General features: G+C 45.8%; 1 protein-coding gene across 1 annotated transcript in view; it reads left to right on the top strand.

Moving 5' to 3' along the window:
* LOC126234670 (pickpocket protein 28-like) overlaps positions 1–27,359 on the top strand; it is a 109,105-nt gene that overhangs the window by 72,625 nt on the left and 9,121 nt on the right. The window contains exons 6-9 of the mRNA XM_049943410.1: positions 3,013–3,217; positions 5,448–5,718; positions 11,308–11,367; positions 24,302–24,494. Coding sequence (XP_049799367.1) covers positions 3,013–3,217; positions 5,448–5,718; positions 11,308–11,367; positions 24,302–24,494 — 729 coding nt within the window. The remainder of the gene's footprint in view (positions 1–3,012; positions 3,218–5,447; positions 5,719–11,307; positions 11,368–24,301; positions 24,495–27,359) is intronic.

Here is a 27,359-nt window from a genome sequence, read left to right as displayed (position 1 = left end):
ACAGAGTTGTACTTAGAGCAATTGTTTTATTATATCCCACCCAAATAAAGGATGCAAATAAGGAAGCAGTTATTGGCAAAATATCATTTCAAAATTAGGCTCCACAGCTCGAAGTACCATAACATTTTGCTATGGGGTGAATTTGACAGATTGTTTTTTAAATTCGTACGCTGGAATATTGTTATGTAGCATTTCCAACAGGTTTACATCTACACAGCACTACAAAAAGCTAGTAGGATGGAATACAAATTTCTTGGGGAAAAACAGTTTCTTGTGTAGCTTATACCGGAATAAAGGACAATAAATTTCACGACTATTTCAAAATGTGCAAAAAATTAACAAGGTTGTCTGTGAGGCAAAGAAACTGTTCAACTGACAGTTTACATTCTACTCTAGGATTAAATATGTAGCCATGTGCGGAGTTAAAACGAAAAACACGGTATGCTGCCAGTCTACAATTTACCATAGAATGTCATTCTATAAATTTAAGACGTGAACAGAAATTTAAGAAATAACTTCAGGCCTAGAGGACGTACTAGACAAGTGCCTTGTGATCGAAAAACACTTTCACAGAAGGCAGATTTGTAAAATTCTACTACAGCTGTCATTATATTTGAAACAAAATATTTAGCTCAAAACTACTGACCAAATTTGCCTACTTAGTTAGTTTCAAGTAAATATTTTGTTCGTACGTATATACACTCCTGGAAATGGAAACAAGAACACATTGACACCGGTGTGTCAGACCCACCATACTTGCTCCGGACACTGCGAGAGGGCTGTACAAGCAATGATCACACGCACGGCACAGCGGACACACCAGGAACCGCGGTGTTGGCCGTCGAATGGCGCTAGCTGCGCAGCATTTGTGCACCGCCGCCGTAAGTGTCAGCCAGTTTGCCGTGGCATACGGAGCTCCATCGCAGTTTTTAACACTGGTAGCATGCCGCGACAGCGTGGACGTGAACCGTATGTGCAGTTGACGGACTTTGAGCGAGGGCGTATAGTGGGCATGCGGGAGGCCGGGTGGACGTACCGCCGAATTGCTCAACACGTGGGGCGTGAGGTCTCCACAGTACATCGATGTTGTCGCCAGTGGTCGGCGGAAGGTGCACGTGCCCGTCGACCTGGGACCGGACCGCAGCGACACACGGATGCACGCCAAGACCGTAGGATCCTACGCAGTGCCGTAGGGGACCGCACCGCCACTTCCCAGCAAATTAGGGACACTGTTGCTCCTGGGGTATCGGCGAGGACCATTCGCAACCGTCTCCATGCAGCTGGGCTACGGTCCCGCACACCGTTAGGCCGTCTTCCGCTCACGCCCCAACATCGTGCAGCCCGCCTCCAGTGGTGTCGCGACAGGCGTGAATGGAGGGACGAATGGAGACGTGTCGTCTTCAGCGATGAGAGTCGCTTCTGCCTTGGTGCCAATGATGGTCGTATGCGTGTTTGGCGCCGTGCAGGTGAGCGCCACAATCAGGACTGCATACGACCGAGGCACACAGGGCCAACACCCGGCATCATGGTGTGGGGAGCGATCTCCTACACTGGCCGTACACCACTGGTGATCGTCGAGGGGACACTGAATAGTGCACGGTACATCCAAACCGTCATCGAACCCATCGTTCTACCATTCCTAGACCGGCAAGGGAACTTGCTGTTCCAACAGGACAATGCACGTCCGCATGTATCCCGTGCCACCCAACGTGCTCTAGAAGGTGTAATTCAACTACCCTGGCCAGCAAGATCTCCGGATCTGTCCCCCATTGAGCATGTTTGGGACTGGATGAAGCGTCGTCTCACGCGGTCTGCACGTCCAGCACGAACGCTGGTCCAACTGAGGCGCCATGTGGAAATGGCATGGCAAGCCGTTGCACAGGACTACATCCAGCATCTCTACGATCGTCTCCATGGGAGAATAGCAGCCTGCATTGGTGCGAAAGGTGGATATACACTGTACTAGTGCCGACATTGTGCATGCTCTGTTGCCTGTGTCTATGTGCCTGTGGTTCTGTCAGTGTGATCATGTGATGTATCTGACCCCAGGAATGTGTCAATAAAGTTTCCCCTTCCTGGGACAATGAATTCACGGTGTTCTTATTTCAATTTCCAGGAGAGTAGCATTAAGAGATCTTACAGTGTCATAAAAGGGACAGGACATCAGAGACTACTCCAGCCAGCATGGGAATTTCATAAACCACAGTAAAATGCTTCATTCCGCTCTAATTGCACCTTTCTATGTCCAGATGCACTCTTAAGTACCTGATATTCAGCTTTTGATGTGGTTTTCGTGATACCAATTTTCTCGGAGGTCCAGTACTGTATTCTCATGTTTGGTTCTTTATTATGGTATAATGTCATTCGTCCCAGAAAATGAAAATTTGCACTTGAAATTGAACGAAGTTGAAAGAAGCCAATAGTGCGGAATGAAACACTTCGTTCCTAATAAACTAACTGCCTCAGCAGAAAAAAATTAATAGAAGCAAATTTCTCTACTGAAATGTCTTCATTAAGACATTAATGGTTGATAACTAATCACGTGGAAATAATATAAAATCAGAAAATTTAAACTACTAACTTATTTTGGTCTTTCATGGTTATGAGAATGTATATTAATTGATGGCTCCCGGCCACAGAAAACTATTTTGATTTCATTTGACGTGGGAGCTGTAAACGAAGGGAGCAGCAGTATTTCGAAGACACGAAACATATACACGGGTCACGTGGGGAAGGATCCCCCCCACTATAACTCAGCTTGCTCTGCGCATGCGCGAATCTGGCAGCTTGGGCGCGCCAGAAAATTTTTTCCGGGTAGCATCTGGCTACTTGCTGCTACTGCTCATACAGCAAACAGCCACGCTTCAAGTAGCCAGAAGCGGGAGGAAGGCACTGTTCAAACGCGAATTCAGCTCTCCGCATGCGCACGAGCCCGCTGGCAACTGCTCATACGAACCTTCTGTCTCATGTGGATGATTGATGAGGATAGCTAGACATGTTTGTTGTGTGCAGCATCCAGCGCCAGGAGGGGAACCTGCAGTATGGGTACCCGGCGCACAGCTGGACGCTGGAGGACGGATATACAGCGGACTCCGGATATGACACGTATCCAGAGCGGGCACTGGGCGCCGGCGCGCGTAACGGCATGTTCGTGCTCCTCAGGGCCTTTTCCTACGATCTAGACTACATCTGCAGGGGCCCCGTGCAGGGGTTCAAGGTAAGATTCCGGCCTGCTGGCTTCCACAAGTAAGTACTAAAGCGATGAGTGTGCTGTTGCGCTGCGTGTGTTTTGTTTTCGATCAACAAAATTTTCAACATCAGTCAAAGCCAATGTTGACACATAGGGAATGAGTGAGGGAGGAGACGCTATTGGCAAGCTCCTTGTGCAAGTGATTTTCGATTGCCTTCCTCAGACCTGTTACGAAGTGTCAAGTGCGTATCTGTCTCATGTGGATGACTGATGAGTGCTTGTATGGTGTAGGGTTGGGTTTGTGTTGTTACAGACGAAAGGAGGGAAGAGGGTGAAACCTAGGGGAACTGTTTCCGGAATGAATTTAACTCTGCTGCGAAGTGTGCACTGATCTGAAATTCCGGCGCAGATTGAAACGGACCAGGACTCGAACTGGGACGTTTGCTTTTACGTACAAGTGTTCTATCGACTGATCTACCCAATTATGACTCACATAGGTAGCAAAAGAGGTACCGCCGGAAGTGGAGCTGTCAGGGCGAGTCGCAGATCGTGCTTGGATGCTCAGTCAGTTGAACGTCCCAGGTTCGAGTCCCAGTCTGCCATACAGTTTTAACCTGCCATGAAGATTCACAAATTACACTACTGGCCATTAAAATTGCTACACCAAGAAGAAATGCAGGGGATAAAAAGGTAGTAATTGGACAAATATATTATACTAGATCTGACATGTGATTACATTTTCACTCAATTTGGGTGCATAGATCCTGAGAAATCAGTACCAAGAACAACCACCTCTGGCCGTAATAACGGCCTTGATACGCCTGGGCATTGAGTCAAACAGAGCTTGGATGGCGTGTACAGGTACAGCTGCTCATGTAGCTTCAACACGATACCACAGTTCATCAAGAGTAGTGACTGGCGTATTGTGACGAGCCGGTTGCTCGGCCACCATTGACCAGACGTTTTCAATTGGTGAGAGATCTGGAGAATGTGCTGGCCAGGGCAGCAATCGAACATTTTCTGTATCCAGAAAGTCCCATACAGGACCTGCAACATGCGGTCGTGCATTATCCTGCTAAAATGTAGGGTTTCGCAGGGATCGAATAAAGGGTAGAGCCACGGTTCGTAACACATCTGAAATGTAACGTCCACTGTTCAAAGTGCCGTCAATGCGGAAGAGGTGACCGAGACGTGTAACCAATGGCACCCCATACCATCACGCCCGGCGATACGCCAGTATGGCGATGACGAATACACGCTTCCAATGTGCGTTCACCGCGATGACGCCAAACACGGATGCGTCCATCATGATGCGGTAAACAGAACCTGGATTCATCCGAAAAAATGACGTTTTGCCATTCGTGCACCCAGGTTCGTCGTTGAGTACACCATCGCAGGCGCTCCTGTCTGTGATGCAGCGTCATGGGTAACCGCAGTCATGGTCTCCGAGTTGATAGTCCATGCTGCTGTAAACGTCGTCGAACTGTTCGTGCAGATGGTTGTTGTCTTGCAAACGTCCCCATCTGTTGACTCAGGGATCGAGACGTGGCTGCACGATCCGTTACAGCCATGCGGATAAGATGCCTGTCATCTGGACTGCTAGTGATACGAGGCCGTTGGGATCCAGCACGACATGCCGTATTACCCTCCTGAACCCACCAATTCCATATTCTGCTAACAGTCATTCGATCTCGACCAACGCGAGCGGCAATGTCGCGATACGATAAACCGCATTCGCGATAGGCTACAACCCGACCTTTATCAAAGTCGAAAACGTGATGGTACGCATTTCTCCTCCTTACACGAGGCATTACAACAATGTTTCACCAAGCAACGCCGGTCAACTGCTGTTTGTATATCAGAAATCGGTTGGAAACTTTCCTCATGTCAGGACGTTGTAGGTGTCGCCACCGGCGCCAACGTTGTGTAAATGCTTTTAAAAGCTAATCATTTGCATATCATAGCATCTTCTTCCTGTCGGTTAGATTTCGCGTCTGTAGCACGTCATCTTCGTGGTGTAGCAATTTTAATGGCCAGTAGTGTATATATACAATCAGCTACTTGACATCCACGTCTGGGTATATGCCTCACGATCTTGATCTTATCTTGCCACTCAGAATGCAGCAGAGAATTCCTCAGTCCATTTACAGTCAAAGTTACGTCGTCGACTCCAGTCTCACTGCATACGATTGTTGAGTCAGTGCTGTCAACCTACGAGCATAGAAAGGTGTACTTACTGTTCTTCTGCTGGGGACAGGTGCTGCTGCACAACCCGGCGGAGGTTCCGCGCGTCAGCCTGCAGTACCTGCGCGCGCCGCTCAGCCAGGAGGTGGTGGTGGCCGTCAAGCCCAACATGATGACCACCAGCGACGGGCTGCGCTCTTACTCGCCGCACCGGCGCCAGTGCTACTTCCCGTACGAGCGCCACCTGCGCTACTTCAAGGTCTACACTCAGCAGAACTGCGAGCTCGAGTGCCTCACCAACTTCACACTCAGCCGCTGCTCCTGCGTGTCCTTCCACATGCCACGTGAGTCATACGCACACCAGCATGCACTACAGTCGACAGCTGCACAATCCATTTACATGTAAGAGCATAAGTTTGGTAGGCTTTTGTTGTCGTTGTCATTCATAATAAAATCTTTTTACAAGGGAACCTCCCCATCGCATCCCCCTCAGATTTAGTTATAAGTTGGCACAGTGGATAGGCCTTGAAAAACTGAACACAGATCAATCGAAAAAACAGGAAGAAGTTGTGTGGAACTATGAAAAAAATAAGCAAAGTATACAAACTGAGTAGTCCATGCGAATGATAAGCAACTTCAAGGACAGTATGAGCGCAGGGGCGCCGTGGTCCCGTGGTTAGCGTGAGCAGATGCGGAAGGAGAGGTCCTTGGTTCAAGTCTTCTCTCGAGTGAAAAGTTAACTATCTTTATTTTCGGAAAGTTATGATCTGTCCGTTTGCTCATTGACGTCTCTGTTCACTGTAATAAGTTTAGTGTCTGTGTTTTGCGACCGCACCGCAAAACCGTGCGATTAGTGGACGAAGTGACTTGCCTCTCAAATTTGATCGCAAGGTCGTAGGTCAACCGATTCCTCCACAGGATAACACGTCTGATATATTCTATACGACACTGGTGACGGCATGTGCGTCACATGACAGGAATATGTTGTCGACCCACCTAACTTGTACACTTGGCGAATGGGTAAAAGATTCTTCTACCTTGCCCGATTTAGGTTTTCTTGTGGATGTGATAATCATTCCCAAAAAGTGATGAAAATATAAGAGTTTGTCACATAAACTGCAACAAATGAATGAAACAGTTTCACAGTCGCGCAGTTTTCCCTATGCTCTGTCAAAACATATGTTTTTTACGTTTTCAAATTTTTCCGTGTGTAGACCGTCAAATCCTGCATATGTCCAAGCAAATCTGAACATGTCCTGGAATTTTGGAGAGCGAAGTTGATCATGTGTGAGTGCCTGAACTTTGATAACTGACACAAGTTCACGTAAACAATACTGCTCTGTGTACCTGTGCAGCTTCGCAAAATCATAGAATCTTTTCAGAAAGTATTTCACTTACCGAAAACCAAACATTCTAACGGTTGCACAAGGAATGGTAATCAAGTCTACTCTCACACTAAAATTGTCTGAAAATCAAAAATTAAACTTTTCACTCGAGGGAAGACTTGAACCAAGGACCTCTCGCTCCGCAGCTGCTCACGCTAACCACGTGTTTTTTTTTTTTTCAATTTATTGGTCATAACATTCCACAGTAGTACGGGACCACGGCGCTCCTGTGCTCAAACTATCCTCGATGTTGCCTATCTTGCGCATGGACTGCTCAGTTTGTATATTTTTCTTATTTTTTTCATAGTTCCACACAACTTCTTCCTGTTTTCTCGATTGATCTGTGTTCAGTTTTTCAAGGCCTATCCACTATGCCAACTTATAACTAAATCTGAGGGGGGTGCGATGGGGAGGTTCCCTTGTTAGTAGTTAGGCAGATGTCTTCAATGGCGTTTCGATCGCTGTGTTGGGCTCTTCTTTGGGATTTCACTGGTGCCCATGGATGGCTGGTCTATTTTCCTGGGCATTTTCGGAAATGCGGGGTTACTGGGTGAAATTTTTCAGGCTGCCGTAGGTGGGCCATCGCCACCGAATAATTACTGGGAAGCAGATATTCAACGAGAAACTTGTCATGTCGCCTCAGTGATTTGCTGGTAATGTTCCTCGCTGCCGACCCAGGGAGAGAGGCATGACAGCCTCGAAGAAGAAAGTCGAACATTCGTGGTGGTGAACCGAACCAGATGGCACATTGATGTTGATGATCCTGACGCCACCAAACTGACAGCCATATCTCTGGCATCCAGGCGAGAGGCAGCTGCATCAGCGAGGATACCATCACGTAAGAGAATCGCCATCCCACTACCAGTAGAGTAGGGGAAGCATGGGAGACACATACTGTAAAGCTGTGGGGAGTACAAAAAGTTGTAGAATGCACCTCCTAAAGGAGGGCAACTTCAACATCCACAGCATACAGCATTTCACGGACTAATACCAGTTTATGGCGCACATGAATGGATTGACAGTGACAGTGACCGTGACTATGCGATGAGTTAGAAAAGCTGACATCGCCAGTAGGGAGGACGACGCAAAAGCGGAGGAAGCATGGGCAGCTCCGCATCAGGACTCCATGGAAGGGCACATCACTGTGGTGGGGAGGCGCTGTTCTCACTAAAGGGGTTCCATCGCTCTGCAAACCTCCAGAATGTCCATCCCCAGCTTCAACTTAGCCTACCCAGGAGACAGACATCTCACCAGGCCAGTTCAATGGCACACTGTCAGAGATTCGCCCGCAGGTAGCGTCAGGCACAAAAAGTTGGACAACCACTTCAGACACATGCATGGTAACATCAGTGGCCGTAAGTGGATGCTGACTGGAGACAGAGCTGAAAGAGATGTTGCATCATCTGGCGTCAGGTTGTCCGAAGACAGGGCATCGTCTATAAGAGGGTGCACAAATCCGATGGAGGTAATCATCAGAAGAGGTACGGCACTGCCTCTTCCGTTTCCTCGGCGTCTGTTGCTTCCTAAAATATTGTTACTTATTAGACGCCGGACAGCTATTGTCTAATATGAGGCCAGACAGCAGAAAAGCAAATGTTGGTACAGCTCTATGATCAAACCACGGTCAGGAAAAATGGCTTGCGTCTGCTGACAGCCATCGTTCATTGACACTGGTTCGGGCGGCAGTTTAGGAGAGACAAGCAAACGTTCATAGCATCGTCGAGAGGAGTCGAAGCCAGTGCCGACTGATTCAGAGTGGGCGCAGCAGGCAGCTCCGCCATGGACACGTAAGATAATGGTAAGACATTTGGCCCTGCAGAGAGAGGACATCTCTGATAGATGTCTGAACCAATCTACGTCAGAGACATTCAGAATGGACTTGGCATTCCTGGCTACAACCGGAAAAAGTGTGCGGCTGGCTGCCCTACATGCCGGCCGGGTTGGCCGAGCGGTTCTAGGCGCTACAGTCTGGAACTGCGTGACCGCTACGGTCGCAGGTTCGAATCCTGCCTCGGGCATGGGTGTGTGTGATGTCCTTAGGTTAGTTAGGTTTAAGTAGTTCTTAGTTCTAGGGGACTGATGACCTCAGATGTTAAGTCCCATAGTGCTCAGAGCCATTTGAACCATTTGAACCACCCTACATGACAACAGCCCTGCAGCTGGCAGTAACGAAGTGAGAAGGCACGTATTTCGTTAGTTCAGTTTTTATCTGACAGTCACGATTGAAGACATGGTAGATTTCGAATGTCTTCGACGTTTCAGCAGCGTGGCTGACGTTGTTGTCATAAGGTTTAAAGGTGGCCACCACAACATATATATGGCGGCACCTCAAATGGGAGTTAGAACACCCTCAACTTTCAGAGGCCAAAACCAGCATGATCAATGACGACAGACCCTATATGGCCGTCAGAGTACCAGAACTTGAGATAGATAGCATGGCGCCACACAACATCGGTGCACAACCCTTCATTCGCCAGATTTACGTAGACAGTGGTCCCCAAGACCGAAAAATGGATTCCAAGAACAGCTTGCGATAGGGAGACGTATTTCTTTCCATACAAACTGTTCTACTTCATACGCTTTTGGTCGTTCATGACCCAAAGGAAAAGTTAATTTAAACGTGGCTTAGCGAGAGGAAAATGCCATGATGATCGATGAATTTGGACACAGAGACAAGCCGCTATGCGGTAGTAAACAGAAGCTCTCGCTCGCAAGTAGCACGACAGGTGAGATACAAACAAGACGTATTCACCTCATCATTGCCGACGGCAGACTGACCGACAGAGCTACCCAACCACGACTCACGACCTGCCCAGCTTTACTTCCACCAGTACCTATCTCCTACGTTCCCAACTTCACAGCAGCTTTCATACGATCTCTGGTGTCTTGACAGTTCTTCCCTGGTGGTACCAATAACCACTACTACTGCTTGGGTAGCTCAGTCGGTAGACCACTTGCCCGCAACAGTTCGAATAACAGCCTAGCACACAGTTTTAATCTATCTGAAAGTTTCAAAGCCACGTTTAAAGCAGGGAAGGGGAAGCTAATACTTTTCTCTCTCAGCACCAAAACACCTGCTTTTCTCAGCCATCATCTTTCGCAGAATGGAAGAACAGCCTCTGTTCTCTACACCCCCCGTTTACAGGTTTAAAGAAAGCATGACGTGAAGATGTCTTACATCCGTCAAATGGCTAAGAAAGTAGCACACATCAATCACTTAGGTATACACGTTAATGAGTGAAGTGCACATTGAAAACAGAGAAGCATACACCCTTTGAGACAAAATAAGCAGAAAGAACACAAAAAATAAATATTGATTACAGCAGGTTTGATTCCATGTGGAATCAGACTGTGCAGCAACTGCATTTATTTTAAGAAATAAAGACTACAGCAATCAGTCGCAAACACTGTTTACTGCAAATCCAGACTTTGGAGACTTTATGGCCTTCTTCGGTGCAGTAAAGGTAAATTAAAACTTTGGAACCACTTGTACGGTGTGGTTGGAAACAGACTGAAAAACGTGTAAGGGTTTTGCAGGATAGGCCGTGCTGAGAAACAACCGTTAAGAAAAAAATCGATATGTTGCGCCGTTTCCGAGTTAATTAGTATTGAAGTTAGCCAGTCAGGTCATTGCGTACGCAAACTCAAGCGGCCCGCCAGAGACGGTGTCAAAATGGTTCAAATGGCTCTGAGCACTATGGGACTTAACATCTGAGGTCATCAGTCCCCTAGACTCAGAACTACTTTAACCTAACTAACCTAAGGACATCGCACACATCCGTACCCGAGGCAGGATTCGAACCTACGACCGTAGCAGCAGCGCGGTTCCGGACTGAAGCGCCTAGAACCGCTCGGCCACAGCGGCTGGCGAGACGGTGTCGCCAAACATGTTCTTAGTTTAGCTTCCAATAACCGAACAATGACACAAAAATTGGACAAGGGACTGTAGTAAGGGTCGAACCAGAGCCAAATGCTGAGCAGTCTTGTGTGCTATGAGAACAGCTGGCTGGCCACTTGAATTTGCGCTTGCAACAGCCTGATTGGCTAACTTCAATGCTAATTAACTCGGAAACGGCGCAACGTGTCGAATTTTTTTTTTTAGAATTATTTCTCAGCACAACCAACCGTGCTACACCCTTACAACCTTTTCATGCTCTTTTTCACCACTTTGAATATACACATAATCTCAACTGGACTATCCGAGGTGTCAAAGGCTGAGTTCACACTCGCATTAACTTACGTTTAGTCTCTGAAGATGACTGCATAGTGACCGAGATATGGATTTACAATAAACATTATTTGTGACTGATTGCTGTAAACGTTATTACTGAATATATGTTTTAGCACGGATTTCTTCAGAGAGTTCGAGTTCGTGTTTCTTAACTAGCTGTTACGGTGTTTTGGTGAACCTATCTCTGTGAATTCTTTATGTGTCTTTGTTCTGCTCAGTTGTGTAGCGTGTACTCTGTGATCGCATCTAGTGGCAGTTAGATCCAATGTCGCTCATAGTGAATGCATGTTGATGTATTGGGTTTGTATGTGTTTCAGGTACCGAGGAAACGCCAATATGTGGCTCTGGCAGTACTCCATGTGTGCAGAAAAGTGCTGGTAAGAAAGTGCAGCATATCGAGAACCACTCTTTTGTACAGAACTGTGTTCCAACACAATAAACATTGTTTCGCATTAAAAAAAAAGTATCACAGCTTTCATATGTTGTCAAATACATGTTCGTCTTGAATATGTAAGTTGCAATATTTGCATAACCTCACTGGTGCATAGTCGTAACTTATATTTAGCAACCACTTGCATTATTTCCCATTTCGCCTGAAGTGTGCTGCGTACTGGAATAGCGCCATGTCTTTTACCAAAGGTAACAAGAAAAGTATATTCTCATGAGGCGATTCTGTCCTTTACTATTCTCTACTTTCAAGGCATCGCCGTAAAACATAATACAATTTGTCTATGTCTGATTTTGGACCTTGCTTTGTAATTCTTCTTGTTTTTGAAGGGATCCAGTCTCCCTCATTACTACTAGCTCGCAGTTCATCGCTATCCCCTTCAGCTTTGTCCTTTCTAATCGTGTCATCTTCTTCCCATAAAATAATATAATAATAAATTATTACAAATTAATGTATTCATACGTGAAACTTCCTGGCAGATTAAAACTGTGTGCCGGACCGAGACTCGAACTCGGGACCTTTGCCTTTCGCGGGCAAGTGCTCTACAAACAGAGCTACCCAACCACGACCTGTCGCCACACCTTCAGTGCTGCCAGTACCTCGTCTCGTATCTTCCAAACTTCACAGAAGCTCTTCCGCGAACCTTGCAGAACTAGCACTCCGGGAAGGAAAGATATTGCGGAGACATGGCTTAGCCACAGCCTGGTAGAGCACTTGTCCGCGAAAGGCGAAGGTCCCGAGTTCGAGTCTGGGTCCGGCACACAGTTTTAATCTGCCACACTCCGCTGCAGAGTGAATATCTCATTCTGGATATTTATACGTACTTACCTATGATTTTTTTCTCCTGTGGTGGCAACGTGGCAAAATCCTTGTTATACATTCCACGTATCTCATTCCAAGCTTCGGCCTTTTTACTTTGTTCGAATAATCAGCTGTGGAACAATCTCACAGTACTGGACTAAGCTGCACTTCCGCAATGAAACTCTCTACGTCTAACACACTGTTTTTTTATAGTGTTAGACACGCACGACAGACCTTTACTAGTGATCTAGACTGGTCATTGAGCAGAAACAACAGAACCGCTGTGTCAATTATGTATAACGAAGCTGAGCGCGGAAGGAGACAAGCAGCTCACAGTATCCCGTGTGAAAGCTCCCATGAAGCTCTGTGTTAAGGGTGTGCCAGGCGATTCACTTGACAAGCTACACTGTGGCTCAGTGAGCCGAAATAGCGCGCAGTCCGGAACCGTGAGACTGCTACGGTCGCAGGTTCGAATCCTGCCTCGGGCATGGATGTGTGTGATGTCCTTAGGTTAGTTAGGTTTAAGTAGTTCTAAGTTCTAGGGGACTGATGACCACAGCAGTTGAGTCCCATAGTGCTCAGAGCCATTTTTGAGCCGAAATAGACGTCTGCGTCTCTCGTGTGAAAGGTCGCGTAATGTGCAATGCAACGCGAATCGTTTCAGCTCTCTGCAGCTGGATGCACCGCCCCTCGCGTGAAAGTGCCCTTACCCCACTGAACTATTGTTGCTATTTATAGCCGAGTCAGCACTGCTTCGATTCTCGAGCTCTTTGATGCTCTTTTTTTCTTCACAGTTCGCACTGGTTCTCCGTGAAACGTATGTTCTCTCAGCGTCTTCCAGCTTTGGTAGATGTGATGGCCGGTGAGATTTTAATAAACTGAGTGCCGGATCCCAGGCCTTATTTAAATTGAACCCTCCGGCCCTGTTTGTCCGGTTTCCTGACTTCTTTATTTCGACAGACTCATTAATTATCCTGTCCCAGAAACTTGGCGTTTGCACCCCATATTTCATTTCATGATTATATTCGAGGCAATAGTGGACGTCGGGAATTGAATTCGGCTATAAATGGCCGTGTGAGAGCAATATTTTACAATCCGCAAAAAAACTTTATAATCTGGGACACTATTGCCACGATAAATCATGTGAGAAATAAAACTGCTTCAGCCGTAAAATCCTTTTATTCTTAGGCACTCCCGGTTTCACAGCACTTAACAGCTGTAACTTCAGATGCAAATCTGCATATAAGTGGAAGAACAACTACGTAGAAAAATATGTAATCACAAGCTAAGATGAAACTGTAACGAAAAATGCACCCACTAGAGTCAAGTAATGACATACGAGGGTCATTTTTATAGTTAGATCCGATTTGTGATGAGAGTAAGAGGAACTTTATTTATGAACGTAAATTGTATCACAAATTGCAATATGCACATTTTTTTCACTTTTCAACATAGTCATCATGAACATTTGAACATTTGTCAAGACGTGGCACCAGCTTTTGGATCCCAGCATCAAAGAACTCTGCGGCCTGACCATCAAACCAGTTAGTAACAGTTTCTTTCAACTTATCATCATTTTACAAGCGCTTTCCGTGTTTTGGAAACAGATGAAAATATGATGGTGCTAAGTCAGGGCTGTACGAAGAATGATCTAGTAATTCCCTACGAAACTTGCCCGATTGCGTCTTTGTTCTTGCCACAATGTGAGGCCGAGCATTGTCGTGGAGCAAAACACCACCGCTAAAAGCCGGCGATTTTGAATAGCACGCTTAAGCTTTAATAATTTTCACAGTACCTCTCAGCACTCCTCTTGACAAGAAGTCTAAAAGAAGAATGCCTTACCGGTCCCAGAAAACAGTGGCCATGATTTTCCGTATTGAAGATTCTTGTTTGAATTCTCGTGTTTCGTCGGGGAGCCTAGATGATGCCACTCACTGGATTGATATTTATTCTCTGGACTGTAGTGCCCCTTCCACGTTCCATCACCAGTCAGAGTGTGACTGAAGAACTCGTCATTGTCATAGTGACAGCGCTCCAAACCGGACAAAGAATGTGCCATTCGCTTTGTTTTGTGTTCTTTTGTCAACATTTTCGGCCCCATCTCGCACACACTTTTGTAGTGAAGTTTGTCAGTAACAATGTGATAAAGGACTGATGTTGAAACTTGTGGAAATTTCTAATGCAGCTCATCAATAATGAAGCGCCTGTTCTGGCGAGTTGCCTCATAAACTTGTTGTGTCAAATCTTTATTCATCAACTTCTTGTGTCAAATCATTATTCATGACAGTAGGCCGTCCAGATCATTCTTCATCATGAGCATTTCTCCTTCCTTCATTAAACAACGTACACCATTTACGCACATTTCCACCATTCATTACAGCTGCATCACAAACTTGAACAAGTTGTCGATGAATTTCAGCAGGACGAACTTATTTTGCATTTAAGAACCGAATAACCGAGCACACTTCACAATCGGCGGATTACTGATTCGCACGGTAACAATTGAAGCGATATAACCATACAACTAAGACCGGCAGACACATGAGCGTATTGGCGGCATAGTGAGAGATTAGCCAAGAATGTCCGACCGTGAACGGACATCACGAGACAGGAAACGCGGACACGGTGCGCTACCGGTTCTTACTTTCAAAATGACCCTCATACATGAGAAATTACGCGAAGACCCAGCCTTCTTAGTCGGTTCCATGGAATAGATTATCCGCAGAAACGTGTATGTCTTAAAAATTATATGACAGGGAACGCTTCCGTAAAACCTACGGAGGAGGGCAAAAAATAGTGAAGAGAAATTTTACGCAGTGTTACATGGATTAGAAGGAAATGAAAGAGGCAGTCATCGAACGTCATCGCGTATAAGTGAGCACCCACTATGACTTGTTGGCTAGGTGACAGTCCACCGGCTAAAAACTTTTAAACGTCGTAATAGTTGTCAAGGAAAATGGACGGGCATATCTGTCTTCCCATTAAAACCTAGGTTCCAACATAATGCTATAATAAGGAGCTGCGATCCATGGCGTGAAGGTTTAGCCAGCAAACCAAATAAGTTGCACAAAGCATGAACATCAGACAGACGTAAAAGGCAAACACTAACATGTAATGCAGAAACGATAGATGCCATGTTTCTTGACTTCCGCAACGCGTTCGATACAGTTCCCCACAGTCGTTTAATGAACAAAGTAAGAGCATATGGACTATCAGACCAATTGTGTGATTGGACTGAAGAGTTCCTAGATAACAGAACGCAGCATGTCATTCTCAATGGAGATAAGTCTTCCGAAGTAAGAATAATTTTAGGTGTGCCGCAGGGGAGTGTGTAGGACCCTTGCTATTCATAATATACATAAACGACCTTGTGGATAACATCGGAAGTTCACTGAGGCTTTTTGCGGATGATGCTGTAGTATATCGAGAGGTTGTAATAATGGGAAACTGTACTGAAATGCAGGAGGATCTGCAGCGAATTGACGCATGGTGCAGGGAATGGCAATTGAATCTCAATGTAGACAAGTGTAATGTGCTGCGAATCCATAGAAAGAAAGATCCCTTATCATTTAGATACAATATAGCAGGTCAACAACTGGAAGCAGTTAATTCCATAAATTATCTGGGAGTACGCATTAGGAGTGATTTAAAATGGAATGATCATATAAAGTTGATCGTCGGTAAAGCAGATGCCAGACTGAGATTCATTGGAAGAATCGTAAGGAAATGCAATCCGAAAACAAAGGAAGTAGGTTACAGTACACATGTTCGCCCACTGCTTGAATGCTGCTCACCAGTGTGGGATCCGTACCAGATAGGGTTGATAGAAGAGATAGAGAAGATCCAACGGAGAGCAGCGCGCTTCGTTACAGGATCATTTAGTAATCGCGAAAGCGTTACGGAGATGATAGATAAACTCCAGTGGAGGACTCTGCAGGAGAGACGCTCAGTAGCTCGGTACGGGCTTTTGTTAAAGTTTCTAGAACATACCTTCACCGAGGAGTCAAGCAGTATACGTATATCTCGCGAAGAGACCATGAGGATAAAATCAGAGAGATTAGAGCCCACACAGAGGCATACCGACAATCTTTCTTTCCACGAACAATACGAGACTGGAATAGAAGGGAGAATCGATAGAGGTACTCAAAGTACCCTCCGCCACACACCGTCAGGTGGCTTGCGGTGTATGGATGTAGATGTAGATGTAAATAAACTAAATCGTACCCAAGAAACAGGATGATATACTGCGAACACGGAAGGGATGGTAAAGATTGATTTCAAAAGAAGGAACTTACAAGAAAGAGAGATACGCACCATTGTGGGCAGTGCACACCAAAATGCCGAAGAACTACTGGGAAACACGAGTAACAGGCCAGCAAGTAGCGCGGGCATGCGCGATGGAGTGTGTACATGAACACGGATTGCTACGGTCGCAGGTTCGAATCCTGCCTAGGGCACGGATTTGTGTGATGTCCTTAGGTTAGTTAGGTTTAAGTAGTTCTAAGGTCTAGGGGACTGATGACCTCAGAAGTTAAGTCTCATAGTGCTCAGAGCCATTTGAGCCATGAACACGGAAGCGGGAACGATGTGGAATGTCTGTGTCAGACTCTCGCGGGTTGGACGAGAAGGCTGTGTAGATCCCTTGCATTTAATAAACAATACAAATGTTCTTACACGTCTAAGTGAATCTACGATATCGTATGTCAATAAATCAAAGAGCCAAAATATCCAAAAGCACAAAAGTTGCCTAATTTATGTTTTTAGCTAGCATTAAAAAGGAAAAATTAAATATATAATTGTTGTAAACTGAGGTGACAGAAGTCGTGGGGTACCTCCTAATATCGTGTCGGACCTCTTTTGCCAGGCGTAGTGCAGCAATCGACGTGGCATGGGTTCAATGAGTCATTGGAAGTCCCCAGTAGAAACATTGCGCCATGCTGCGTCTATAGCCATCCATAATTGCGCAAGTGTTGCTGGTGCAGCATTTTGAGCACGAACTGGCCTCTCTGTTCTGTCCCATAGATGCTCCACGGGCTTCATGGCGGGAGATCTGGGTGGCCAAATCATTCGCTCGAATTGTCCAGCATGTTCTGACATGGCGCTTTGTCAACCATAAAAATTCCATCGTTATTTCAGAACCTGAGGTCCATGAACGGCTGCAAATTGTCTCCAAGTAGTCGAAAATAACCATCTAAAGTCAATCATCTATTCAGTTTGATCAGAAGACGAATCTCTTCCATGTAGACCAAACCCACACCATTATGGAGCCACCACCTGCTAACAAAGTGCCTTGTTGATAACTTGGGTCCAATGAGTTCGTGGGGTCTGAGTCACATTCGGTTCCTACCATCAGCTCTTACCAACTGAAATCGGTACTCATCTGACCAGGCCACGTTTTCCTGTCGTCTAGGGTCCAACTGGCACGGTCACAACTCCAGGAGAAGCGCTGTAGGTGATATCGTGCTGTTAGCGAAGGCACACGCGTCGGTCGCCTACTGCCATAGTCCATTAACGCCAAATGTCGCCGACTGTCGTAACATTTGCGGCACAACACAGCAGTGAATCTGCAAGGCATGGATTTGACAAGTCTACGGTAGGTTTCCGGAAGTATGTACGTCTACCCACCGATCGCGCAACTCCCATAGCTGGGCAGGGAGCTGCCGTCCGGTGGCGTCTCAATTGCACGAGCTCTAACTATTGTCGCCTTACTGGAGAAATTTCTAAGTTATCTAATGATAATCGTATGATATGTGAGATTGTGGAATACTGTCTTGCAGTATGTAAGGAATCTACTTGCTGACAACTAATATGAAAAAAAGAACTGAATTAGTTACAAACTACGGCGTGCACATACTTTATTCAACATGGAAACGTCACTACAGATATTCGGATTCAGTTTATGACATGTTCGGTATTCCTGTCATTTTTGGCGATGACGTGGCGCAGACGAATAGCGGAATTCTGCATGGCCCGCTGAAGTGTCGGAACATTGGGTTGGGTTGATTTGGTGGAAGAGACCAAACAGTGAGGTTATCGGTGCCATTGGATTAGGGAAGGACGGGGAAGGACGTCAAAGGAACCATCCCGGCATTTTCCTGAAGCGATTTAGGGAAATCACGGAAAACCTAAATCAGGATGCGGATCCAGTGTGCTAACCGCTCGGTTGTCAGAACATTGATGCTGTCGATGACCTTCTCAATGGTTGTTTTCAGTTGAGCAGTGGTTTTGGAGATTATTGCTGTACACCTTGCCTTTAATATAGCCCCACAAAAGGTAGTCGCATATGTACAGATCCGGAGAATAAGCGGGCAATCGAGGCCCATGCCAGAGGCTTATGGGTACCCCATAGCCAGAATGCGGTACCAAAGCGCTCCTCGAGGACATCACTCTCCTGCTTCGATGGGGTCGATCTCTGACTTGTATGAAGCACATTTTGTCAAAATCAGGGTCACTTTGGATAATGGGGATGAAATCATCTTCCAAAACCCTCACGTACTGTTCGGTAGCCCTTGTGCCATCAAGGAATATCGCACCGATTATTCCTTGACTGGATACTGCACACCACACAGTGAGCCGTTAAGGGTGAAGTGACTTCCCGATCGCGAAATGCCGATTCTTGGTCCCCTAAATGCGCCATTGCCTTTTGACGAAACCATCCAAATGAAAGTGGGCTTCGTCGCTAGACCAAACCATAATCTGCATACTAATTCCCATCTTGCCCAGTTGGTATATTTGTCTCTGCCGCCATATACAAGGGCTGTATGAGCTTTCCGACCACGGTATTTCCTATCGTTTTGTAGATGTCACAGCTGCCGAGGGACTTCCAACCAAGTAGTTTTCCACCTTGCGATTTCCGACCAGGGCCTCCCCCACTACTGATTTATGCCAGCCATTCAACTGCTGCAGCCGGCCGTGGTGGCCGAGCGGTTCTAGGCGCTTCAGTCTGGAACCGCGCGACCACTACGGTCGCAGGTTCGAATCCTGCCTCGGGCATGGCTGTGTGTGATGTCCTTAGGTTAGTTAGGTTTAAGTAGTTCTAAGTTCTAGAGGACCGATGACCTCAGATGCTAAGTCCCATAGTGCTCAGAGCCATTTGAACTCACTGCAGCAGGTATGTTCTCACTGTCAGTCAAGCGGTGCCCTCGTCGACAGCGTTCATTTCTGTATGCGAGGGGCGTCCAATACGTAATGCAACGTATTTTTGTGGTTGGTCTGATCTGGTTTGTGGGCACATTTAGGGGACCAAGAATCTGCATTTCGCGATCGAGAAGACGTTTTTTTTTCTGAAAGCAGAGTGTTTTCAATCAAGATTCCAATACACCATATTATTCCCCAGTTTTTTGGCTACAAAACCCTATTTTTCAACATAATCTACGTTCAATGCGACCGCCTCACATCACTTTACTTGGAGGGCCTGTATGCTCGCATGGTACTACTCTACTGGTCGACGTCGAAGCCAACGGTTTCACGTATCAATTACCTCTCCATCATCTACATACTGCTTTCCCGCAGAGTGCATCCTTCGCAGGGCCTAACAGATGGAAATGAGAGGTGCGAGATCCCGGCTGTAGAGTGGATGAGGAAGAACAGTCCATGAAGTTTTCTGAGCTCCTTTCGGGTGTGCAGACTTGTGTGAGGCCTTGCGTTGTCATGGAGAAGGAGAAGTTCGTTTGCATTTTTGTGGTGACGAACACCCTGAAGTCGTTTCTCCAATTTCGTGAGGTTTCCACAATAGGTTCAGAGCTGATCGTTGGACCATAAGAGAGAGGACATCAAACAGAATAACTCCTCATAGTCCCGGAAGACCGTCGCCATGACTTTACTGGATGAAAATGCGGTTTTGAACTTTTTCTTTGGAGTAGAAGTGGTGCGGCGCCACTCCATGGATTGCCGTTTCGTCTCCGGTTCGAAGTGATGATCCCATGTTCAATCTCCTGTGACGATAACTGATAAAAAATTGTCACGATCAGCCTCGTAACGCGCGAGCAGTTCGGCACAGATGGTCTTACGTTGCTGTTTACGGTCTTCTATTAGTCGCCGAGGAACCGAGCGGGCACACACCTTTGGCTGATGGATGATTGTATCAGCACTACCAATAGAGACGTCCATTTGAGCAGCGAGGTGTTTGATTGTGAACCGTCGATCATCTCGAATGAGAGTGTCCGCACGTTCCAACTCTGGAGGAGTGACAGTTGCATGCCGACCGGCACACAGGAGATCAGACAGGTTCTCACGACCCTGTTGCGATGGTGACAGACGCCTCACCAAACGACTCGTCGTGCTTTTGTTCATTGGAAAGTCTCCGTACATTGTCTGCAAACGCCTATGAAAATATGCTATGCTCTGGTTTTCTGCTAAAAGAAACTCAACGACAGCTCTCTGCTTGGAACGCACTTCTTTTACATGCGCCATTTTGAAGGCGACGTATACCGCCATCACCTCTCGCAACTTCATGAAACTGAAGGGTCTAAAGCGGGACTATTCCACGATTTCATACAAAAAAAATTCTCCAATTTTTCAACTGAAATTGGCAGTGTTCACCGAAACATCCTTTTGCGGCTGCAATTTCCACTTCTGCTCCTGTGGAAGAAAATACAAGAACTGGGATCGACGGAGCGATACGGGAATAGCGAAGAAGTCCGGTTGTTTTGCTGCATATGTGCTGCAGTGGTACATCTTCCAGCAAACTGACTTGATGAAGCGTGGATGGCAACAATGGCCGAAAGGCCTAGTGGTCATGAAATTCGCAGGCTGTATGGTCAATCAATGGGCGGAAAATCCTAAAATACCAATTGAAATGTGGTAAGTTCTTAAACAGCAGCACAGGACCATGAATACTGTTGAAGGATGGCATAGGAAACTAAACTCGTTGATGGTTCAAATGTCTCTGAGCACTACGGGACTTAACATCTTAGGTCATCAGTCCCCTAGAACTTAGAACTACTTAAACCTAACTAACCTAAGGACATCACACACATCCATGCCCGAGGCAGGATTCGAACCTGCGACCATAGCGGTCGCATGGTTCCAGACTGTAGCGCCTAGAACCGCTATGCCACCTCGGCTGGCAAACTCTTTAATAAATCAGAAACATCCGAACGTGTATTTCCTGATAAATAAGTCGAAGGTGGAAGCAGTAAATGCTATACTGAAATTAGATTCCTTTGGCCTTCCTCTTCAAAAAAGAAGAAAAAGACAGATATTGACAAAAGGTTAGGATATCATAAGAACATATACTGAGCTGACGAAAGTCATGGGGTACTTCTTAATATCGTGTCGGACCTCCGTTTCCTTTCCGTTCAGTTCAATACCTACATCATTCTACATATAAAATTCATGAAATATATGATAATTAACACATATATAAATGTCATTTTCACAAAAAATGCTCGTCTTCTTACTTCTAATTACATATCTCACTCAAGAATTCAATTTTCATTGCAAATATAATTTCTTAATTACTGATCTTTTGCAAGAGACTGTTAGTAAAGACTGTTTAAACTTAAAAAAATTACAAATTAATTTTTTTCATCCTTGTGTTTTTTACGATTCACGGGAACGCTAATGAAACATGCACCTTTTTAAAAATATTTACCACGGCTGCGAATCGAGCTTGCGCCGAGCATTCCATCAGAGGGGCATGCCGTCATTCTGGAAAGCGATCTCACTTTACAGTGTTAAACACGCACGGAAATTTCAGAGTCGATTTTCTCGAGAATTTTAAAGCGTTGCATAGAAATGCCTTTGGGTGATACACGCCATGTGGTCTCCTTGTTAGTATAATTTGCATGGTTACTTCATGGCGCGGCGTAAGAAAGACTGTATGAATGCGTGGTGTCTTTTCTTTCGGACGTGCGCAAACGGACACCACACATTCATATAAGTGATTCATATCGATGGGCTATGAACCCGCCAACTTCAGTGGGGAAGCACAATTACGTTCGATCTCCTGCGAGAATCTCAAAGTAGAGAGCATGGAGGACAGTCCATGTCTTGCAGTAAGTAAGGAATCTCAAAGTAGAGAGCATGGAGGGAAGTCCATGTCTTACTGTATGTAAGGAATCTCAAAGTAGAGAGCATGTCCATGTCTTACAGTATGTAAGTAATCTCAAAGTAGAGAGCATGGAAACAGTCCATGTCTTGCAGTATGTAAGGAATCTCAAAGTAGAGAGCATGGAGGACAGACCATGTCTTGCAGTATGTAAGGAATCTCAAAGTAGAGAGCATGGAGGACAGTCCATGTCTGGGAGTATGTAAGGAATCTCAAAGTAGAGAGCATGGAGGACAGTCCATGTCTTACGGTATGTAAGGAATATCAAAGTAGAGAGCATGGAGGACAGTCCATGTCTTAAAGTATGTAAGTAACCTCAATGTAGAGAGCATGGAAACAGTCCATGTCTTGCAGTATGTAAGGAATCTCAAAGTAGAGAGCATGGAGGAGCAGTCCATGTCTGGGAGTATGTAAGGAATCTCAAAGTAGAGAGCATGGAAACAGTCCATGTCTTACGGTATGTAAGGAATCTCAAAGTAGAGAGCATGGAGGACAGTCCATGTCTTAAAGTATGTAAGTAATCTCGAAGTAGAGAGCATGGAAACAGCCCATGTCTTGCGGTATGTTAGGAATCTCGAAGTAGAGAGCATGGAGGACAGTCCATGTCTGGGAGTATGTAAGGAATCTCAAAGTAGAGAGTATGTAGGACAGTCCATGCCTTGCAGTATGTAAGGAATCTCAAAGTAGAGAGCATGGAGGACAGTCCATGTCTGGGAGTATGTAAGGAATCTCAAAGTAGAGAGTATGGAGGACAGTCCATGCATTGCAGTATGTAAGGAATCTCAAAGTAGAGAGCATGGAGGACAGTCCATGTCTTGCGGTATGTAAGGAATTTCAAAGTAGAGAGCATGGAGGACAGTCCATGTCTTACAGTATGTAAGGAATCTCAAAGTAGAGAGCATGGAGGACAGTCCATGTCTTAAAGTATGTAAGTAATCTCAAAGTAGAGAGCATGGAAACAGCCCATGTCTTGCGGTATGTAAGGAATCTCGAAGTAGAGAGCATGGAGGACAGTCCATGTCTGGGAGTATGTAAGGAATCTCAAAGTAGAGAGTATGTAGGACAGTCCATGCCTTGCAGTATGTAAGGAATCTCAAAGTAGAGAGCATGGAGGACAGTCCATGTCTTACAGTATGTAAGGAATCTCAAAGTAGAGAGCATGGAGGACAGTCCATATCTTGCAGTATGTAAGGAATCTCAAAGTAGAGAGCATGGAGGACAGTCCATGTCTTAAAGTATGTAAGTAATCTCAAAGTAGAGAGCATGGAAACAGTCCATGTCTTGAAGTATGTAAGGAATCTCGAAGTAGAGAGCATGGAGGACAGTCCATGTCTGGGAGTATGTAAGGAATCTCAAAGTAGAGTGTATGGAGGACAGTCCATGCATTGCAGTATGTAAGGAATCTCAAAGTAGAGAGCATGGAGGACAGTCCATTCCTTGCGGTATGTAAGGAATTTCAAAGTAGAGAGCATGGAGGACAGTCCATGTCTTACAGTATGTAAGTAATCTCAAAGTAGAGAGCATGGAGACAGTCCATGTCTTGCAGTATTTAAGGAATCTCACAGTAGAGAGCATGGAGGACAGACCATGTCTTGCAGTATGTAAGGAATCTCAAAGTAGAGAGCATGGAGGACAGTCCATGTCTTACAGTATGGACACTGCATGTCCTCCATGCTCTCTACTTTGTAATTCTCGCAGGAGATCGAACGTAATTGTGCTGTTGGGCTGATGGGTGGCTTTATGTGGGAATGTGGCTCGGTCGGGGAACGTGCAGAAATAGTCCACGCAAATGTGAATTGTGATAAACACTGTGTCCAGCTGGCGCAGTGCTTAACGCAATTGCCTACTAAGCCTGGGATCCCAGGTTCCAATCCTCGTGCGACACACATCGCCGCTGATTCGCATAAAGTCCTGATGCAGCTGACATCAACAGTTCCTCCCCTTTCCTTTCGTTTCTTCCCTATCCACTTTCAGTTTACACAACAGTAAGAGAGACTGTGGTGTTGTGCAGACGAGCTGGTGGAACGCGAAGTGGTGAAGAACATCGAGGCGACGAGCGGCGGCGCGGCGGCGCTGGGGCGCACCGACTGCGACTGCCTGCCCGCGTGCACTGTGCTCAACTTCGACGCGGAGACGTCGCAGGCGCACTTCGACTGGGCCAATGTCTTCACCGCCTACGGCGAGAACTTCAGCGAGATGCCAGGGTCAGTAGCACAGTATTTCTGCTTATTGCTCATTACAGTAATTGTATCCTGTTGTTGTACTTTCTAGTCAAAAGCAATTTGTTGTTGTCGTTATTGTCCTCAGTCCGTAGACTGATTTGATGCAGCTCTCCACGCTAGTCTAGCCTCTGAAAGCCTCTTCGTCTCTGCATAACTACTACAATCCACATATATTTCAACTTGCCTACTGTACTCAAGCCTTCGCCTCCCTCTGCGATTTTTAGCTTCCATACTTCCATAGCCAAAGGACAAGCCAGCAGGTGCGGCAGTAAGACGTTCACTTTGGGAAGCTGAATTCAGTGTAGGTGGCTAAGCAGTGTTGTGAAGAGTCAGGTGACATCGCAACTGATGGGTTGGTGTATAGTGATGTGTAGTGTGGGAAAGTGAGTGGCGGGAGCCATTGGATTTGTCACAGGTGTTTATGGAGAGGAAAGAAAGGATACAAATGTCAAAGCAGATTTCATCGTTTTGGGGGGAGGATGCTGTTGAGGTTTACTTGGATGGGAACATGATGTTTGTGTAGGTGTAGGCTCGATATGATGCACTGGTTCAAATTCAAATGGCTATGAGTACTATGGGACTTAACTTCTGAGGTCATCAGGCCCCTAGAACTTAGAACTACTTAAACCTAACTAATCTAAGGACATCACACACATCCATGCCCGAGGCAGGATTCGAACCTGCGACCGTAGCGGTCTCGCGGTTCCAGACTGTAGCGCCTAGAACCGCTCGGCCACTCCGGCCGGCGATGCACTGGTACTGGCTTGATAGTATGACAGTATTCGTATTTTGTGGTCATTTGTGTTGACTTCGTTGGGTGTATAGAACACAAGGAAATCTGTGGATGAGGAGAAAGTTCAAATGTGTGTGAAATCTTATGGGACTTAACTGCTAAGGTCATCAGTCCCTAAGCTTACACACTACTTAACCTAAAGTATCCTAAGGACAAACACACACACCCATGCCCGAGGGAGGATTCGAACCTCCGCCGGGACCAGCCGCACAGACCATGACCGCAGCGCCCTAGACCGCTCTGATAATCCCGCTCGACGTGGATGAGGAGGGACAGGAATTGGTAAAGGAGTCCAGTAGGGTAGGGTAAGCAGTCACAGTTAGATGAGGTACCCAAGAACTTTGAGAGATTCAAGCTGGGTAGAGCAAAAGTACAGGCGACAGTGAAATGGGAGAGGATGTTTTAAATCAAAGCTATAAACTTGGAAAATGGTGGAGTGATGCAGTCCCTATGTTCAGCTTGTTAATAGTTTCAGTATATCGTGGGTTTTCGTTGGATTGTCGAGGGGATTCTTTGTTACAGTCGGATATTAGTGAATCAGATAATTGGATAGAACAGTAAGGAATGGTTTGCACAAGTCATAGGGACTGAAATTCCAGGCGACTATCCCTATAACTATGTCTGTGTTTCGGAAATATTTATCATGAGCAGGCACGTCATACATCAGGAGGTAAACTAGCTAAGGTGGAGCTGGATGTGCCTTTCGCATTTCTGAAGTACAGGGCAGAGATTAGGAAAGCGCATCAGACTAGTTACACATGAGGAATTTTAGACATATTGACAATAATGAAGATTTTCAGAGAAGGAGAGAGGACTAGGGACTTGGGACATCTTGAGGTACATCTGTAATGGTAAGGAATGTATGCGAAATGATACCGTTTACGGTTACAAAGGGTAGATAAATAGAAACAATGTAGGAAAGTGAACATAGCTAAATGCAAGTGTATGTGTCTGGAGCCTGCCTCAGTAGCTGTGCGGCCAGTGTGCCAGCCACTTCTTAAACTTTGAATAGAAAGCATCATTAATGGCAGTCGAAGACTTGTGGTATAAGGAGTCAGCCTCCTTCTGCCAGTGGTCTTGCCGAAGAGGGCAAATGAGTGGACAGTGTTTCAGGGAAACCTCTAGGTCTTTGGTGGGAAATTTCCCCTAAAAGGCGAAAGAATAAACAATGATCATCAACGGCATGGGACTGCAGGTGGCAATGGAAACAGCTGCGCACTAAAGACACGCGACGTAAATCTACAGGGTATGAAACGAGTAATTTTAAAAAGAAAAAAGTGATGATCTGTCCATTGGCAAAAGATTCTGGATTAGTACACTTTTGGACCTCGGCGAAGGGACTGCCAAGGGGGAGGAAATCATGAGAAAAAGATTGAATGACCAACGGAAAGGTAACATTCTACGAGTCGTAGAGTGGAATGTTACTAGTTTGAAAGTGGCAGGCAAACTAGACAATCTGGAAAGGAAAAGGCATAATTTAGGTAGAGCAGGTGTCAGTGAAGTGAAATGGAGAGAAAACAAAACGTAAGTGGAGCACCGGGTTGCATGCAAGTGAATCATGGACTATGCGAAAACCAACAAGAAGAGAATCGAAGAGTTTGAGATGTGTGCTGTAGAAGAATGTGGAAAATCTGGTGGACTGATAAGATAAGGGACGAAGTGGTTCTCCTCAGCATCGACTAAGAAAGGAACATACGGAAAACTATGACAAGAAAAAGGGACAGAATGAGAAAACATTTGTTTTGACAAGGGAACAACGTTCATGGTACTAGGAGGAGGCTGTAGAGATAAAAGCTGCAGAGGGAGACAGAGATTGGAACATATTCAACAAATAATTTGAGAACGTAGGGTGTAAGTGGTACTCTGAGATGAAGTGGTTGGAATAAGAGAGGAATTCTTGACTGGCAACGTCGAACCAGTCAGAAGAATAATGAGTAAAAAAAGTTAATGGGACAGGTGTTGATCATAAAAGTAGATGTTGAAACGATTGTGGTCGAATTACAGTTACAATCAATAGTGAGAAATAAAGAAAATTACCTACGTGATGATTCTTG

Source organism: Schistocerca nitens, chromosome 2, assembly GCF_023898315.1.
Source record: "Schistocerca nitens isolate TAMUIC-IGC-003100 chromosome 2, iqSchNite1.1, whole genome shotgun sequence".
Taxonomy (NCBI): Eukaryota; Metazoa; Arthropoda; class Insecta; order Orthoptera; family Acrididae; genus Schistocerca; species Schistocerca nitens.
The sequence above is the reverse complement of the archived record's forward strand: the minus strand, read 5'-3'. Positions and strand labels throughout refer to the sequence as shown.